Here is a 16,040-nt window from a genome sequence, read left to right on the forward strand (position 1 = left end):
CCTCTGATAATTGCAACCAAATGGCATCTAATTCACAAAGAATAACATCCCTGCCCTCTTAAATACATATTTAAAATATCCTCTCATAGGTCCAAATATGCAAAGATTTTTACAAATTTACACTTTTATTTTTATTAATGGAAAAAGGAAAGGCCCCAAACTCTACAGCTTCTCAGCTATCCATTAGTCGCACCATTGAAGATCCTCTGACGCTCACAGATATCTGAGGGCTGCTGTTTTTCTTACTAGTCATAATTTGCAACCACAGTATTATACAGAAGCTTCACTGAAAGCCACAAAATCTTAGAGTGACAAATGAGTCTCTTCACACATATGAATGTTCAAAAAGCTGTTCCTGATTGAGCATAAATGGTTGATTGAAATCCCTGTCATTGCAGATCTGATTCAACATCTGCTAATTGGCTTTCAGCTAATGGATTTAGTAAGCCAATATTCATGTTCAGGAGTCAACCTGTCTCTGGATCCATGCTTACAATGACACTGTATTTTCTTTTAATTGGTAGAATCAATAATAATATCATATTTAGACTAAGTTGACTTTGTATAAATAACCTGTTATACTTACTTTAGTTAGAGTCTTTTTACTAATGGAAAGAAAACAGAAAGAGATTTCTAAATGTAGTCCAAGACAAAATTCATCTTTTTTTTCCTGACATAAATTCCCATATTATTCTGAACCATGCTTTACAGCTAATACTTAGCTGACAATACCAATTTTTCTATCATCCTTGTGTTCACTGTGCCTGCCAGGCATCTTCTCTACCTTCTATCATATCTCTCTGAATGATAAAAGATGTTACGCACCCTCTCCTACACTGCCACAATATAATAGATATCCTATGCTCCTTATACCACCCCAAAGCAAGGTTTGATGACAGAAAATTTAAAATATGTGTTTCAAAAAGAAGTAACTGTTTTGTGGGGTTAAATCTGATATTATTTTGGAAATTTAATAAAATTTATGTGAAATTGAAAGCCTAACCATTATGACAAAGTAATTATGTAATATATATTTATTGATGGTTTTGCTGCATCTTTCTCTGCAGCAGGTACCTATGAATTAGGTTTCCTGTTCCTAGGCTTTCTCAGTTAAGAAGCAATGACCACTGGCATGTGCATTCATCTTGTAGAAGACTAAATACTATGTTAAAAGCTGTACCATATCCTAACACAAATTACAGCTTGCTGTACTCAAACCCAAATCATGTCCCTTAATCATGGAAAAACAAGTAGGTGCTCAAAATGTTCATTTCTCCAGGCTTTCCCAAATGAATGCCTGTTTCTTTATACCTGTGTCATATTGTGCTATTAACCTCCCTCTCCCTAAAATTTCAGTTTCCTTGGGATCCCTCTGCCACTTTCCTCTTTGAAGTTTCTGCCCAACCCTCCATTCACTCTTTGTCATTGTTGTTGGACAATGCTCTCCTGCTTCAATATTTCTATCTATGTTTTATTGCCTGCCCATAGCATTTATTTCTAGTGCTTCAGCAACCATTGAGACAGCCAACTCCACTAAGTGTTTCCCAGCACAACACATGGCCATCCCTGTGAACACTTGGCATCTTGTACATCCACTTATTTTGTCACAGCAGAGGAAGGTTCTTCTGGACTATAGTGAGCCAAGATCAGTGATGGCAATAAAAATCCCTCCTATGGAAAGAACAGTGGCGCAAATGAAATGACACAATCCCAAATTCAATGGTGCTGAGGATTATCAAATATGATCTAGAGATGTTACTGGACAGTTAGTTCCATTTGAGCATCCTATAGAAACACTAAACTCAGTATGTAACAAGGAAAAGTTATCTTTCTTCCTGTCTTTGCTGTACTATGAATTTTGATTTAATGCAGTAGCTTCAAATATAACAATAGTTTTGCCTTCTGACATTCTCCAAATATGCAAATATTCCTGAAAGTATGATCTACATACACTGAAGACTTTCCTTTCTCACTTGTTGGCAACTATCTCCTGAGGCCATGATCCTCTTATCACCACCAGTCTACACATTTTGGTCCCACTCTGACTTACTATCACTGTAGCACTAGCCATTGCTTATTGGACAACGGGGTCTTTCATTAACACACTTAAGTTCATCTTTTAAAACTTGTTTCTGTATCTCACACACCTTCATTCTAAGCATCTCATCAAATCTCTACCAAAAGCATGTGATTTATAAATATCAAATTAAATTCTTTTAAATGTTTGAATGTATGCACTTTTCTTGTTTCTAGCTCTTCTTTTTTACATCTTGATAAATTTAAATGAAAACAAGTCAGTATGTTATCAACTTAAGAACAAAGTCCAGTTATTTTGTCTCTGCTTTAGGTCATACTAGGTGGGATCTTTTCAGTCATTCTCTGAAAATAAGGCATATAAAATAGATAGTGATTCATCCTATAAAAGTTATTAGCTACTATTTATTTTTCCTTTGGCAGCCACACTTGCCAAAAACCTTAACTCTGTGCAAATCAAAACTAATAACAATTATTCTAACAAAGATAATATTATTATATTTCTGTTGGTGCACAAATGAATGGTAAATGGTTATGAAGAATATCTGGGATGGCAAAATTTATGAAGTCAACGGCTAGCACATTCCAATTTAGTATTAATTAATTATTTTGCTGTGAGGTTGTAATTGACTAAATGTGCATATTCCTCATTTGTAACACAGGAATAGAGTTGACATATCTTTCAGGTTATGATAATCATCTGGATTTTAATATTTATTTCAAAAATACACTCAATTTCTTAACAATCATGTTTTTAAACTGTCCTTCTAAAATTGTTTCTCTCATCATTTGGAGAATCTTTTGTCTTATCTCGTTTCATATCTATCCACCATTTTGTTACAACCACCAGAATCTTAGATAAGCTTCTTCCGCTAAGAAATCCAACAATATAGCAAACATGTAAGTGAATCTTTTCCTTCGGTGACTTTCTAGATGGTACTTTTTAGAAGGAACCTACTAGCGCACATCCACATCTCTATAGTCTTTGTGTTTCCACCTAGTAATTCAGGAGGCCCAAATGGTACTTTCACATTTGTTATGGACATAGATGAAAACACACAAGCATTAAATTTTTATTGAAACCTACAGGTTAACTTAAGATAAGCCTATGCTGTAAAGAATTGACCTGTACTTACAAAGTAAAATTCTAGAGCTTCTTAAGAAATGCCCTGGTTACATTTTACTTGTAAAACAATAGGTAAAACTTACTTAGACTTTAAAGCCAAGCTATTAAAACAGAACAATTATATCTCATTCAAAGATGTATTAGCTAAACCTGTCTCCTACTGTGTGATGTTTGTATGATGTTTGTATGATGTTTGTATGATGTTTGTATGATGTTTGTATGATGTTTATATGATGATAGGTTGGTTTCTGACACTTTCATCTCAGGGTAGTTTCCTAAGCTGCTGCATCTTGCTATAATACCTCTATCCATACAAGCACATAATTAGGTACTTGGCATGTTTGTGCAGAAATGAATACTTAATCTTCTCATTGAAATGGCGACATGATTAGAAATTAAATTCTTTCTACACTATTCTCAATAGCTACCCTCTGTTTTCCCTTGAAGTCTTAAGACAGTTGTAGAAGTTATATGCCTTCTCTGTGGCTCCTTCAAGAGTCCTATTTTCCAACTTGAACAAAATCCACTTTTGGTTTATGAATAAAAATATCCTGGTATTACTACAACTTTAATAATATCAATTATAAGAGGAAAATATTTATGTACATAAGGAACTCTGCCTGTAAAATTCACAAGATTGGGTCTCTTTTAATTAAAAAAAAGTTGTCATCACAATAGATTAACAAGAAATACTAAAGTAAAATTAATGTAGTTAAGTAATTATTAAAATGATGCATATAAGGGTTTTATGGAAGCTTAGTCAGCACAGTTAATAGGCTATAACTTTCATAATTTCTTCCATATAGAATATTACTTTTCAAATTATTCTATCTTATCAACAGATGGATAAACTATAAAGATCTAAAATACTAAATTAGGGGAAATGTTGGCACTTTCTGTACAAAGACTGATGTGGTGTAGTTTTGACATGTACTTTATCACCTGAACCTTCCAGATCTGCGGAAGACATTCGAGCAGGAACCCTTGGGAAAGGAAGTGTCCTTGGAGCAGGAAGTCTTACTCCAGTGTCGGCCACCTGAAGGGATCCCAGTGGCTGAGGTAACAAAAATGCATTGCATTTAGCAGTTGGCACTTAGTTATTCTCACAGAGGCCTAACCCATGGCTAATGGTGCAGTGAATTAGGGGCATGGCATGATAGATGGTTGGTAATGGAGTCCTAACTGCCTGCTGCTGGCAAAACAGATTGATTAGGAACTGATTAATGACTTAGAAGTCAATTAGAATGCCCCACTGGACAAAGCCACAGGCCGCGTGCTGTAATTTTATCATTCTCTTTCAAAACAATCTGAAATAGCATTTTACTTTATCTGGCATCTATAGAAAGAGATGCTGTGACTTAATGTACCATCAATTGTATGACTGCTTCAGATGACTCTTAAAATGTTAGTGTAAGAAAGATAATGTGTCTGTCCTTTGAGCTTGCTCTACACGTCTGTGTTTCTCAGTCTATGATGTCATTGTTGAGCTCAGAAAGCCATATCTACTGTCATAAACACGTTCACTTTCATGTAATGATAATTCTATCAGTGTATTCCATGTTTTGGTTCTGCTTAAAAGAAGCCTATGAACTGCCAATGAAATGTTATGAATCAGATTTTTGGCAAGACTTTTCATTACCAGCTAGATATTCTCTTAGAAAAGGGCTGTATTTGAAACATTGCCCTACATAACCCATAGAAGATGGCATGATCTCCTGGGGACACACACCATAGTACGACAGCATCCTGGAAAAGAAAACTGATACCATGTTTTTCATTTGTTACCAAAAGACTCCAAACTCTAAAGCTATTTTCCATTTACATGATTAATAGGAGACTACCTAATATTATCCAACATGATTATCATAGCTGTTACAAAGTTCTACAAACTTAGACATACTTTCATTTGATAAGTAACATAGCTGCTTACTTGTTGATGGTTCTTGCTAGGCTCTAAACTTCAAAACGGTATTTGAAGGATGTACTCTTTTTGTATACGTGAAAAGAGAGAGATGCCAGTTGTTGTCATTCATACCTATATATGGATTCAGTGGACATGGATCAGCTCATTTTTCATGCATTAGAACCTTAAAATTCTGCCTCTTCAACAAATCAGAATACTGAAACTTTAAGTGATTAATTATAAGCAATTCATTTTTACCGTTTGATTTGTAGTGGCTTTCCAGTCTTTTGAAAATTACTACAAGGTAGGTCTAAGGTAGTCAGCCCAAAACTGAGTCTCTGATTCTTCTGAGTTAATACTGGCAATAAATTATTTGAAAATGTATGCAAAAGGACTCCATTTTTCTGCCGAAGCATTTATATTTCTGTTACTTAATACAAAATCACATGTATCCTTGTTTTACTGTGAAAAACATAAAACCATTTTTCCTCATCATTAGCATCTCAAGACTCTTCAACACCATCTCATAAATTGCACTATTATGACTCACTATCACAATGCTAGATCCAAATATTGCAGCCTCTAAGCACAAGCTATGATTTAGTGTGGCTGAAATGAAGGGTGCTCTTTTCTATACAACATTTTATTTCAGTTATGCAATAGTACATCTGTCTCTTTACTTGTGGTTCTAAGGCAAACTTCTTCCAGAATCCACTGTGATGTTCTAAGCATTCTATGAGCAGCACAGACATCTGTAGTTTGGCTTTTACTCAAGGGAACTTAAAAGCAGCTGCTCCTTGGAAAATCATACAGAGAGAAGATCATGGCATTCTCTTTTTTTTCCCCCAGTCTTAACAAAGTAGTTCACTTTGTCAAGGAGTGAAGATTCATGACTTCAAACTAATTGGCTATGAATTTTATGTGTATCATCACTTGAGAAGAGTCTAATTAACATTTGGAAAGCTCAAAAATCATATACCCATTTGACATTCAAAGAACTATATTTTATACATATTACTTTTTCTTTCTATTTTTTTTCAGTCGGAGTAGAGATCAAACATACATGCTTAAGAACAAGCTAATAAATTCCTGTGTAGATTTTTTTCTGACACCATTAAAATTACCAAGATCAGAAAACCAATGGATGCCTTCACGTTTCACTTTCTGTCTGCTATTTGCTCAAGAGCAATAGAAAAATGTAAAAAGAAATGAAAGATAGCTTGGGAGTTAAGAGACTATTTGATCATTTTTAGTTTCAATATAAATGCATTCGGTATATTATTTTCATTTGCTTGCTTATGGAATTTGAAAGCATAAAGGCGATATCACATAAGATGTCAATCTTAACCGAAAACCAGCAGATAAAAATACACCTGTTTTATGACCATTAGAGCAGCGCCTAGGGAGGTCAACCTAGATAGCTAGTTATATGCTTTGCTGCTATCCAAAGCAACTACTTCTGAGAGAAAAATTAGACAGTGATTGTTCAGTGAGCACATGGCAAGTCAAGTGGTCTTTGCTTTATATGTATGAGGCTGGTTTCCTGAATGAAGATCCATTTATTGCAGATTATCAGGGAGCAGTACTTTTCTTCTAGCTAGTTAAACCAGACACCTTTGAAAAATTCTACCCCCAATCGCGATCACATTGCATTTATGTATATAATGTCATAGGTGTTGCTTAATTGGTACCTTCCCTATTTGGGTATCTGATAGTCTCTTAATGGAACAGCAACTGAATTTCCTTACAAATTTCAGGTTTAAATCTAAGCATGATCACATTTTACTCTCTGACTTTAAGCAAGCTATATAAATCCTTTGTATCCAATTTTTTCAGTCTTATATTAAGATAATATTTATGTTTGATATTTAATAAATGGTATATAAAAGCCTCTTAAACCTATGTAGATCCATACAGGACTAATATTTATACTGTTGATATTATATTGTTATTAATTCCAAGAAGATTGACCTCAGTATCATAGCCACTGAACTTTTCTCATCCTAAGCACTCTAGGCTACATGGCAGAGGAACTTCTGTTGTATGAAGAATCACCAAGATGCCTCCTATATTCTATAGCCATTAGTTAGCCTGGAGACCATTAGTGCTACAGATGAATGCAACACTTAAAACATGCCTTTACCTTTTGCTGATGCTAATCAAATCACATGCCGTATTACTTTTCTCATTGTTGTGACCAAATACCTGACAAGGAGTAACTTCAGAGAAGACAAGTTTATTTGAGGCTAATTGTTTGTGGTGGGGATAGAGTCAAATACAATGGAGAAAGCATTTCAAGAGAAGAAGGAATCAAGAACAGCTACTTCCATTGCAGCTACAGTCAGAAAAAAAGACAAGAAGTGGGGTGTATATTACAAATCCTAACACCCACCTACCCCCAGTATAAGGAACCCCGATGTCTATCCCTAGAGACTCACTTCCTCCAGCAAGCTTCTACTTCCAAAATATATCACAACATTCAAATATCCAGCTATCAGCTGGGGGCAAGGTATTCAAACACATGAGCCTATGGGGAACACTTCACATTCAAGCCATAGTAATAGCAAATGTCATGAACTTCTACTGTCCTCTCAAACTCATTAGTTACTGCCATTCATCCAGTCCTCCTCATACCAAGAGTCCAGCAGCCCTTGTAACTTCTCCCAAGGAGGAAATTTGAGCTGAGGTTACTCTTCATAAATATCTTTTTGGATTCCAAATGACAAAAACATTGTCTCAAATAAAGAATGAGCCAGCCAAAGCTTACAGTTCATCCTCCCACAAGTACCAGTGACTTTTAGTGCCTTCTAGGACAAATTGCGTTTAGTAAATTGTTTTGAACACAGATATGAACAATAGGATTTTAGAACTCCAGACCTTGCTGTTTCTAACTCTGATCTCCTCTTTGCACTCTTTGTTTAAATATTCTTTCTGTGTGACTAGCAACTTTATAAATATTTAATAACTGTACAACTTCCATATCATAGGCACAGAGTCCCAAAAATATTTTTTGTATTTGATATAATGCCATCACTGACTAGTTCATAGGGTAGCCAAAGGATACAAAGGAGCAAGTAGTCATGATTAAAGAGTACATGGAAACTCTTATTTGGCAACATATTCAGAGCTAATTTAGCATTAAACATCAGGTGCAAGTGAAGGTGTGGCTGGATAAATGGCTTCTGACTACCATAATTTTATATGTATAGCAGTTCATCTATTTACTCTTCTTTCTGGTTGTACTGTGAAGAGAAAGAACACAAAGTTAGGCTCTTATTTTATCTCTAATGACTGCAAACTAGAGTTCACAAAAGATTCTCCAAATATGTTAAACATATTTTACAAACAAAAGAAGGTATGTTTGATATAATAGAGAGACTGCCCTTCAGGAAATAAAAATTTCTAGAAGAATGTTATCTTTCACTTATAAAAAATTCTTAGTTTGGGTTTCGTTTTTATGGTGAGACACCACGATCAATACAACTCTTATCATTGGGGCTGGCTTATATTATCATGATAATGGGAATTATGGCAGCATCTAGGTACACCATGGTACTAGAGATAAAACTGAGAGTTCTACATCTTGATATGAAAGCCACAGAAGGAGACTGTATAACTGGGCATATATAACCTCAAAGCCACCCTCTACGGTGATACACTTTATCCAACAAAGCCACACCTACTCCAACAAGGCCACATTTACTCCAACAAGGCCGCAACTCCTAATAGTGTTACTCCCTATGGGCCCAGCATTCAAACACATAAATCTATGGGGACCATACCTATTCAAACCACCACAGTGGGATAGCCCATTTAGAGAACCTCATGGGAGATAGGGGGATCCTTTAGTCTGAACCCTCAGAGCAGGATTCCAACTTACCAGGACTAGGAATAAAAGAATACTTGGGAGATAATTCAGCTCAAAGATCCCAGAGAGCACTAATAATAATACCACTAAAATTACAAAGTAGACAATTTAAAAGTAAGAAACACCAATCCTAGAAATACTATTGGATAATATATATTTGGTATCTTTTTAAATTTTTTATTAGATATTTTCTTTATTTACATTTCAAATGTTATCTCCTTTCCTCGTTTCCCCTCCGAAAATCCCCTATCCCTTCCTTCCTCCCCCTGCTCACCAACTCACCCACTCCTACTTCCCTGTCCTGGCATTTCCATACACTGGATGGAGCATGAAGCCTTCACAGGACCAAGGGCCTCTCCTCCCACTGATGTCTGACAAGGCCATCCTTTGCTACATATGTGGCTGGAGCCATGGGTCCCTCCACGTGTACTCGTTGGTTGGTGGTTTAGTCCCTGGGAGATCTGGGGGTACTGGATGGTTCATATTGTTGTTCCTCCTATGGAGCTGCAAACTCCTTCAGCTCCTTGGGTCCTTTCTCTAGCTCCTCCATTGGGGACCCTGTGCTCAGTCCAATAGTTTGCTGAGCATCCAGTTCTGTATTTGTCAGGCTCTGATAGAGCCTCTCAGGAGACAGCTATATCAGGCTCCTGTCAGCATGCACTTGTTGGCATCCACAATAGTGTCTAGGTTTGGTAACAGTATATTGGATGGATACCCAAGTGGTACAGTCTCTGGATGACCTTTTCTTCAGTCTCTGCTCCACATTGTGTCACTGTATCTCCTCCCATGGGTATTTTGTTCCCCCTTCTAAGAAGGACCAAAGTACCGACACTTCGGTCTTCCTTTTTCTTGAGCTTCATATGGCCTGTGAATTGCATCTTGGGTATTCCATGCTTTTAATAGCACTTTTCCTGGGGTCGATCAAAAAAATGATTCTTTCTTTCCCTTTCTGATGACATTTGACTGTATTTCAGTAACAAGTCTATCTCCTATCTCTCTGAAGAAGCAAGAAAATTAATTTGATGTAAAGTAGGTGCTGGGCTATTCTCAAAGCATAATAGCAGCTCTCTATGAAATCAATCCTGCTCTACTCATTTGAGTTCATGCCTAGAAAATGTTACTATGATATGGCAAGCCTGGGATGCTTTCTATCATCAAGTTATTCCTCATGGGGATCACTGAATCAATCCATCAATGGCTGCAAGGTCGTTCTGGCATGGTAGACGTAACAAAACAGAGAATTTCACTAAAACCTGTGATTTGTTTCACCTTTAACAAGGGGATAATTGCTTCCCTAATTATAATTGAGCTATTTCTCATAGGAGTTTAATTGGAGGAACAGGGCACAGTGTTGAACGTATTGACCCAGTTGTACTTAAGAACAGTCTTCTTATTTATCAACATTTGCATCTCTAATTAGCGAGTGGGAAAATATGGGGTGAAGTGTGGAAGAAAAGATTGTTTTGCTGAGTTTAGTCATGATAAATAGGAAATGGGTTTTTTAAAGTAGGTACTGACAAGAGCAAAACCTACAGGCAGGTATAGGGGCTATTGAATGTGCAACATCAGGTGACTCTTCAGATAACTGCTTATTAATACGGCCAATTACAGTGCCTTACAAGCCATGCCACCTCTCAGAATTGGAGGAGATGTTATTTCCTGCCAGGTGCCTTGTCTACCAAGCAGCACATCACAGTCATTGCAGGTAAGAGAGGCTAAGAGAGAAATGCAGAGCTGGGTCCTCTTTGGGAGGGAACCATGTTCTCAGTGCCTGCAATGTCTGTTGGATTTTCTTCCTGTTTTGTGAGAGAACATGGAGAACTTGAAAACAGTTTTTAAAAACAGTCTTGTGTTTCCAGACTTTTATTTTAAGTTTTGCATTGTTTTGCAATTTTTCTCACCTTTATGGTATTTCTCTCCTAATCTGTCTCTAGTATTGAATACTCTGACCTCTACACAAGGCTGTGTATCTGTGTACGTTTAAATTTATGACTAAATTAACATTCAATATATCAGTTTATGTCACAAATGTAAGCTATAAAAATCATTGTCTTACCAGCTACAGATTCCAGGTTCAATTTTCTAACATGCATAGTGGTTCCTTCAAGGCTATAGATGCAAAATACATATTCTATCTTCTATCATCAATCCATTTATTCAGGGAATATGTCTTGTGGGCTCATTGTGCACAGAATATTCTTATTGCTCTGAGAGAGGGAAAAACAAAATGAAAAGGCAAGACAAAGGCATTTTAAGGTAACCACCAGTTAAAGGGAACAAGGCAAGGTTGTCTGGAAAAAAAAACAAAACACAGGTCATATTGGGCAGTTGTTGGGGGTTCAGCGGACTTCAGGAAAGTCTCTCTGCAGAGATAAATTTGCACTGAGCTCTGGGTGACAGAAAGGAGCCAGTCTTGAAAAGAACTGGGTCAGAAAGCTCCAGGCAGCAGAGGCAGTGCACAAATTCCCTCAGAAGCTGATGGCTTTGAAAGACTAGGAGCCTCTCATCTGAGATCCAATAACAGGAAGACATTTGGTGTCAGGGAAAGACTAGTTCTGGGACTGTAGACATGACAAGCCATTCAGAACCATAGTTAAATGCATTAGATACCAGCAAAGATTTTAAATACGGAATTTTCGCAAGTCAATATGTGGCTGTAAAGGGTCTCACTACTTCATGGAGACAGATTTTTAGACCATGTGAAGGGGAACAAGGAGACTACTTAGAGCTTGGCTCTCATCAAGAAAGAAAGGAAAGAAAAGAAAGAAAATAGTTGCTTAACTCAAGGGAAAAATAAAAAGTAATAAGATAAGTTGAAAAATACAGAACATATAGAGTTTTGCTGAATATGCAACTAAAATATGATTTTCCAAAATTAAGAAAATGTGCAAATTATTTACTGAGTCATGAGAAAGTGAAATCTTCCATGTCCATATATTTAGATGCCCACATTCCATGTCCACATCCTACTAGCAGAAGCAGGCTGAAGACAGATGACCTAAACCCAGTGTTCAATAGAATCTGCTTCTATATCTCATCTCATCTGTGCATCAGCAATAGGCAAGGTCCTAAAGAGACTAATAATCCCAGTGCAGAGGGGCCTTTTATTTTCAAGACCCCTTTTCTGAAAATGAAAAGGTATCTTTTATTTTTGATCACTTTCTTGCTTTAGAAGTCCAAAGACTGTCCTTATGCCTGTAGTCTATACTTAACTCAGTCAGTGTGGATGGGAAAAGACAGCTCTAGAGAACAATAGACTTGCATTTCCTGATGATGGTCAGACTTGGCACAGTCTTGACTATTGTATACTGATAAAGAGAAGGCTAAATATTGCTTATCTGGAAGTCAAGTTCTTTGTAAAAAGTAATAAAAGACTAGTAATTCATCAGTGGGCTTGTCAATTTATAGCCCTTTTATTGTAGAAAATTTAGCTTTTAAACAATGCAGAGCTGATTTGTTTGTTCCCTTGTGTGGTGGTGTCATATATAGTAATTCAACTTTGGGACTTTTTCCTGTTTTTTTAATCCTATTTCTCAATTAGACTTTATTACATTACATTTCTTTGTCCATTTGCTTTTATTTCTTCATGGTCTAACTTCAGTTTTAGAAGTTTACAAAATTGAAGACAAGTTCACCTCCACAATATGGTCTGTGTACATTCAGCTCTCCAAAGCAATGAGCCAGACATATGTGCAATTAAGGAAGGAAAACAAATTCCCTTTCTTGGCAAATTCCTTCCTTCTGCAGAAGTTACAACAACTGAGCAAAATGTCACTGTAGTTTCCATTTGAATTTTTAAAATTCTTTGCCCATTTTATTTTTACAATTGCCTAAATATAGAATTTCAATTTGCTTAAAGACTAACACTTTTTAGAGCATGTAAAATATCTTTAGTTTCATAGTCCTACTGAAAACTATAAAGAATATTGAATAATGCCATCAAAGAAGAAGTAGATAAATGTTTGTTTGTTTGTTTGTTTGTTTGTTTGTTTGGAGATCTAAGAAGCAAATAGCTGCAATCCATTCTCGGAATGTTTTCTTGGTTATTTGAGATATTCTAATGGGACAATAAGATATCTATTGCCAATGGGACAAGCAAAAAGAAAACAGAATCCTGGAACTTCAAACCTATAGGCAGATGAAACCAAACAATTCTTGTGTTGCAATAGAGAACACCTTGCTCCCTGGGATGTGGTGCATAGCTGATCCATGTGCAGACAACCTGAGAACTTCTCAGATAGACTCTTAGGCACTCCAACCGCACATACAACCACTGCATCAGCATCTATTTTATAATCTACAAGTATAGCTCACTCAAAAGCATTCTCTGAGAAATATCTAGAAAACCTAACAGTTATGTCTCATCTATAAATACAGATTAACAGGTACCATGTACAATGTATTAAAGCTCATAAAACTCATTCTTGCATGTTTAAAAAGATAAAAAATGAGCAAATAAATTAATAATAATAATAATAATAACAGCAATAATAATAATAATACTTAGGACTTCTCACTTGTAAACCAGCCTGTGAAACTTGGCAGACTCTCAGGGACTAGCTAATGCACCTATGAGAAGCTTAACTTGGCTGAGTGTGCATTTGATAATTGCTCAATAATTGCTTTTCCCATTTGTTTGATGAATGTACCTATATGCAATTCTCTATCAAATCCCCACTCTCTAGGTGTGCATACACTTTAACATTCTGTTGTGTTGCTTTCCAGGGCAGTGTTCTGGCACAGTGGGCCCCAATTTGCTAATAACAATGTAATCTTTCTGATAGATGTGAATTTTTCTACATAATGGTTGCTGGAGTCACTTTTTCATCTTGGATGGCATGTGGCAGTTTCCTTGGTTAATTAGGACAAATGTGCCAATTATGTTAATGTTTCTCCCGATACCAATCAGTGAATAATTAGACACAACACATCTGCCTTTCACAGAGGAGGAGAATATAAAAGTATAAGGTGCCTGGCTTCTTATATTGACATATATGACTAGACAATACATAATCAATCCCTGGGTCAGCAAGTTTTTATGTTAAAGGGGGCCAGGAGGCATTGAGTGTCTGAATACCTTCCACAAAGTGAGAAGAGTCTCTGCTAAGATTTTAAGTTGTCTTTTCTTCCTTCCTTGCAGCAACAAAATTAAATATCCCTGTTGGTAAAACTGTAGTTATATTGTGAGTTTATTTCCCTCTAATCTCCAGAGATAAGTAAGTTCATCTATAGAAGTATTTCAAACTCTTGAGAATAATTTGGCTTCATTGATATAAGAGATTCTGTTGAAAGAAATCACAAAATTAAGCCTGTGGGATCAGTGTGAAAGGATTGTTAATATACATAAAGACACCATATCATTCCAGTTTGCTGTAATTTCTATTTACATAGTTCTATGTATCTAATCCTCAAAGTCTTCTGGTTAGTAGAAAATTAATGTTATTTCCATTGTAACTTTGTTGGCATTAATGTTCCATATTTGGTAGGACTGTCGGGAGAGATGAAGTTGTAGCCAAATTAGTCAATTTAATGATGTTATGAGCAATGTCTCTATCCTTGGATTGACACTACAAGTATTAAGAAAAGACTTATAAAATCCACACGTTGTCATCTTTGACATAGTCTCAGGATATCCTAACATAAAGCTTGTGGATTTCTTTAAACTTCAAATTTTACATTTACCACTGAATATGGCTTACATATTCAACATCTAATAATATTCCTCTATGCAAAACCCTCCTTTCAATTTAATCCTTAAGTCTGTATTATTGAGTTTCAAATATAGTATTCCAATTGTTTTTTGAGGAACAATTGGTTAGAAAATAAAACAACACTGACCATTTGTAATTTTTCTTTTATAATGATGCCTTTAATTTAAAACATAAAACACAACTCAGAAAAGGCATATGACAGTTCTGAAAACCAGTTATGGTTGCTAACATTGGCCCTCAGCATTCCTCATTTATGAGTCATGCTGGCATATATTCCTTTTGTTCAAAGGATTGAGAAGAATGGAGAACTAAGGAAGAGGCTGTGATGATTAGCTTTAGAACGTTTTGCTGTGCCCCCAAATATTTGAGTTTGATTCTTCAGTTGTATAACAGGAATAACAGTTATATTCTTAACCCAAGTCTGAACATGACATCTTGAAACACTATTAGAAATAATACTTTGGTGACTACCTTATTTAAACAACACTCCATTTATACCTTCTTATCTATAAGAACACTATTAGCTAGAATTTTGGGGTCAGTACTAGGTAGCATAACTAATGTGATATTTGGTTAGAAAAATCAGAGGTGAATGAAAGTGAGCAAATAAATTTTCAAACTCGGGATTCAATTGGAGGATTATAACTTATACCATATATAACTGGGAGCTCTAAATGGGTACAGTTTTGGGAACCATGGATTTTTCTATCTCTGTGCATGTCACAGATTTTAAAAAATTATGAAGTATTTAGAAAAGTAGGCATTGCTTAAAGTGTGATGGTTGTAAAATGTTGGAGTGGTCTCAGAGTAGAATTATGCAAGGCTGGGCTATTGAGCAATGGTTTACTGCAGAGCCTTGCTTCCCCTGAAAATTCAGCCAGTGGTTCTGACTTTTATAAAATATTAGTCACTGAAACTATAAAACCATGCATCTAAGAACCACAAAGGTCGTTTTTAAAATCAAACTGCACAAGTAAAATGATTGCTTTGACACCTTTTCTAGGAACACACAATGGGGAGAGAGAGTATGCTTCAATCTAGGATCCCATGATCAGGATGGGAATCACCAATCTTCATTATTAAAGTCAGATTAGTGTTTGGAGAATTCCATGGGCAATAAACTGAACTATGTGATGAGAGTATCAGGATGAATTCTTAAGCATCCAACATCAAGACCTGGGTATCTACCATTGTGCACAAAGGCTAGAAATATAATGTCTCCTCTGGACAAATACTGCAAGACAAAGTTATAGCTATGAACTGTGGACATTGCCTTCACCAGGAGAGTTTACTAAGTGAGGGTTTTAAAGTTCCACTTATTTATTTTGTTTGGAGCATGGATGTGATATAGCCGGTGGGTAGACATCTGAGGACAACTTTCTTTTTTTTTTTTTTTTT

General features: G+C 36.0%; 1 protein-coding gene across 2 annotated transcripts in view; it reads left to right on the forward strand.

Annotated features, from left to right (window-relative positions):
* Unc5c (unc-5 netrin receptor C) overlaps positions 1-16,040 on the forward strand; it is a 351,708-nt gene that overhangs the window by 253,297 nt on the left and 82,371 nt on the right. For both annotated transcript variants that reach the window (XM_021157613.2, XM_021157614.1), the window contains exon 4: positions 4,116-4,219. In XM_021157613.2, the coding sequence (XP_021013272.1) occupies positions 4,116-4,219 (104 nt within the window). The remainder of the gene's footprint in view (positions 1-4,115; positions 4,220-16,040) is intronic.

The sequence above is a fragment of the Mus caroli genome, chromosome 3 (assembly GCF_900094665.2).
Source record: "Mus caroli chromosome 3, CAROLI_EIJ_v1.1, whole genome shotgun sequence".
Classification (NCBI taxonomy): Eukaryota; Metazoa; Chordata; class Mammalia; order Rodentia; family Muridae; genus Mus; species Mus caroli.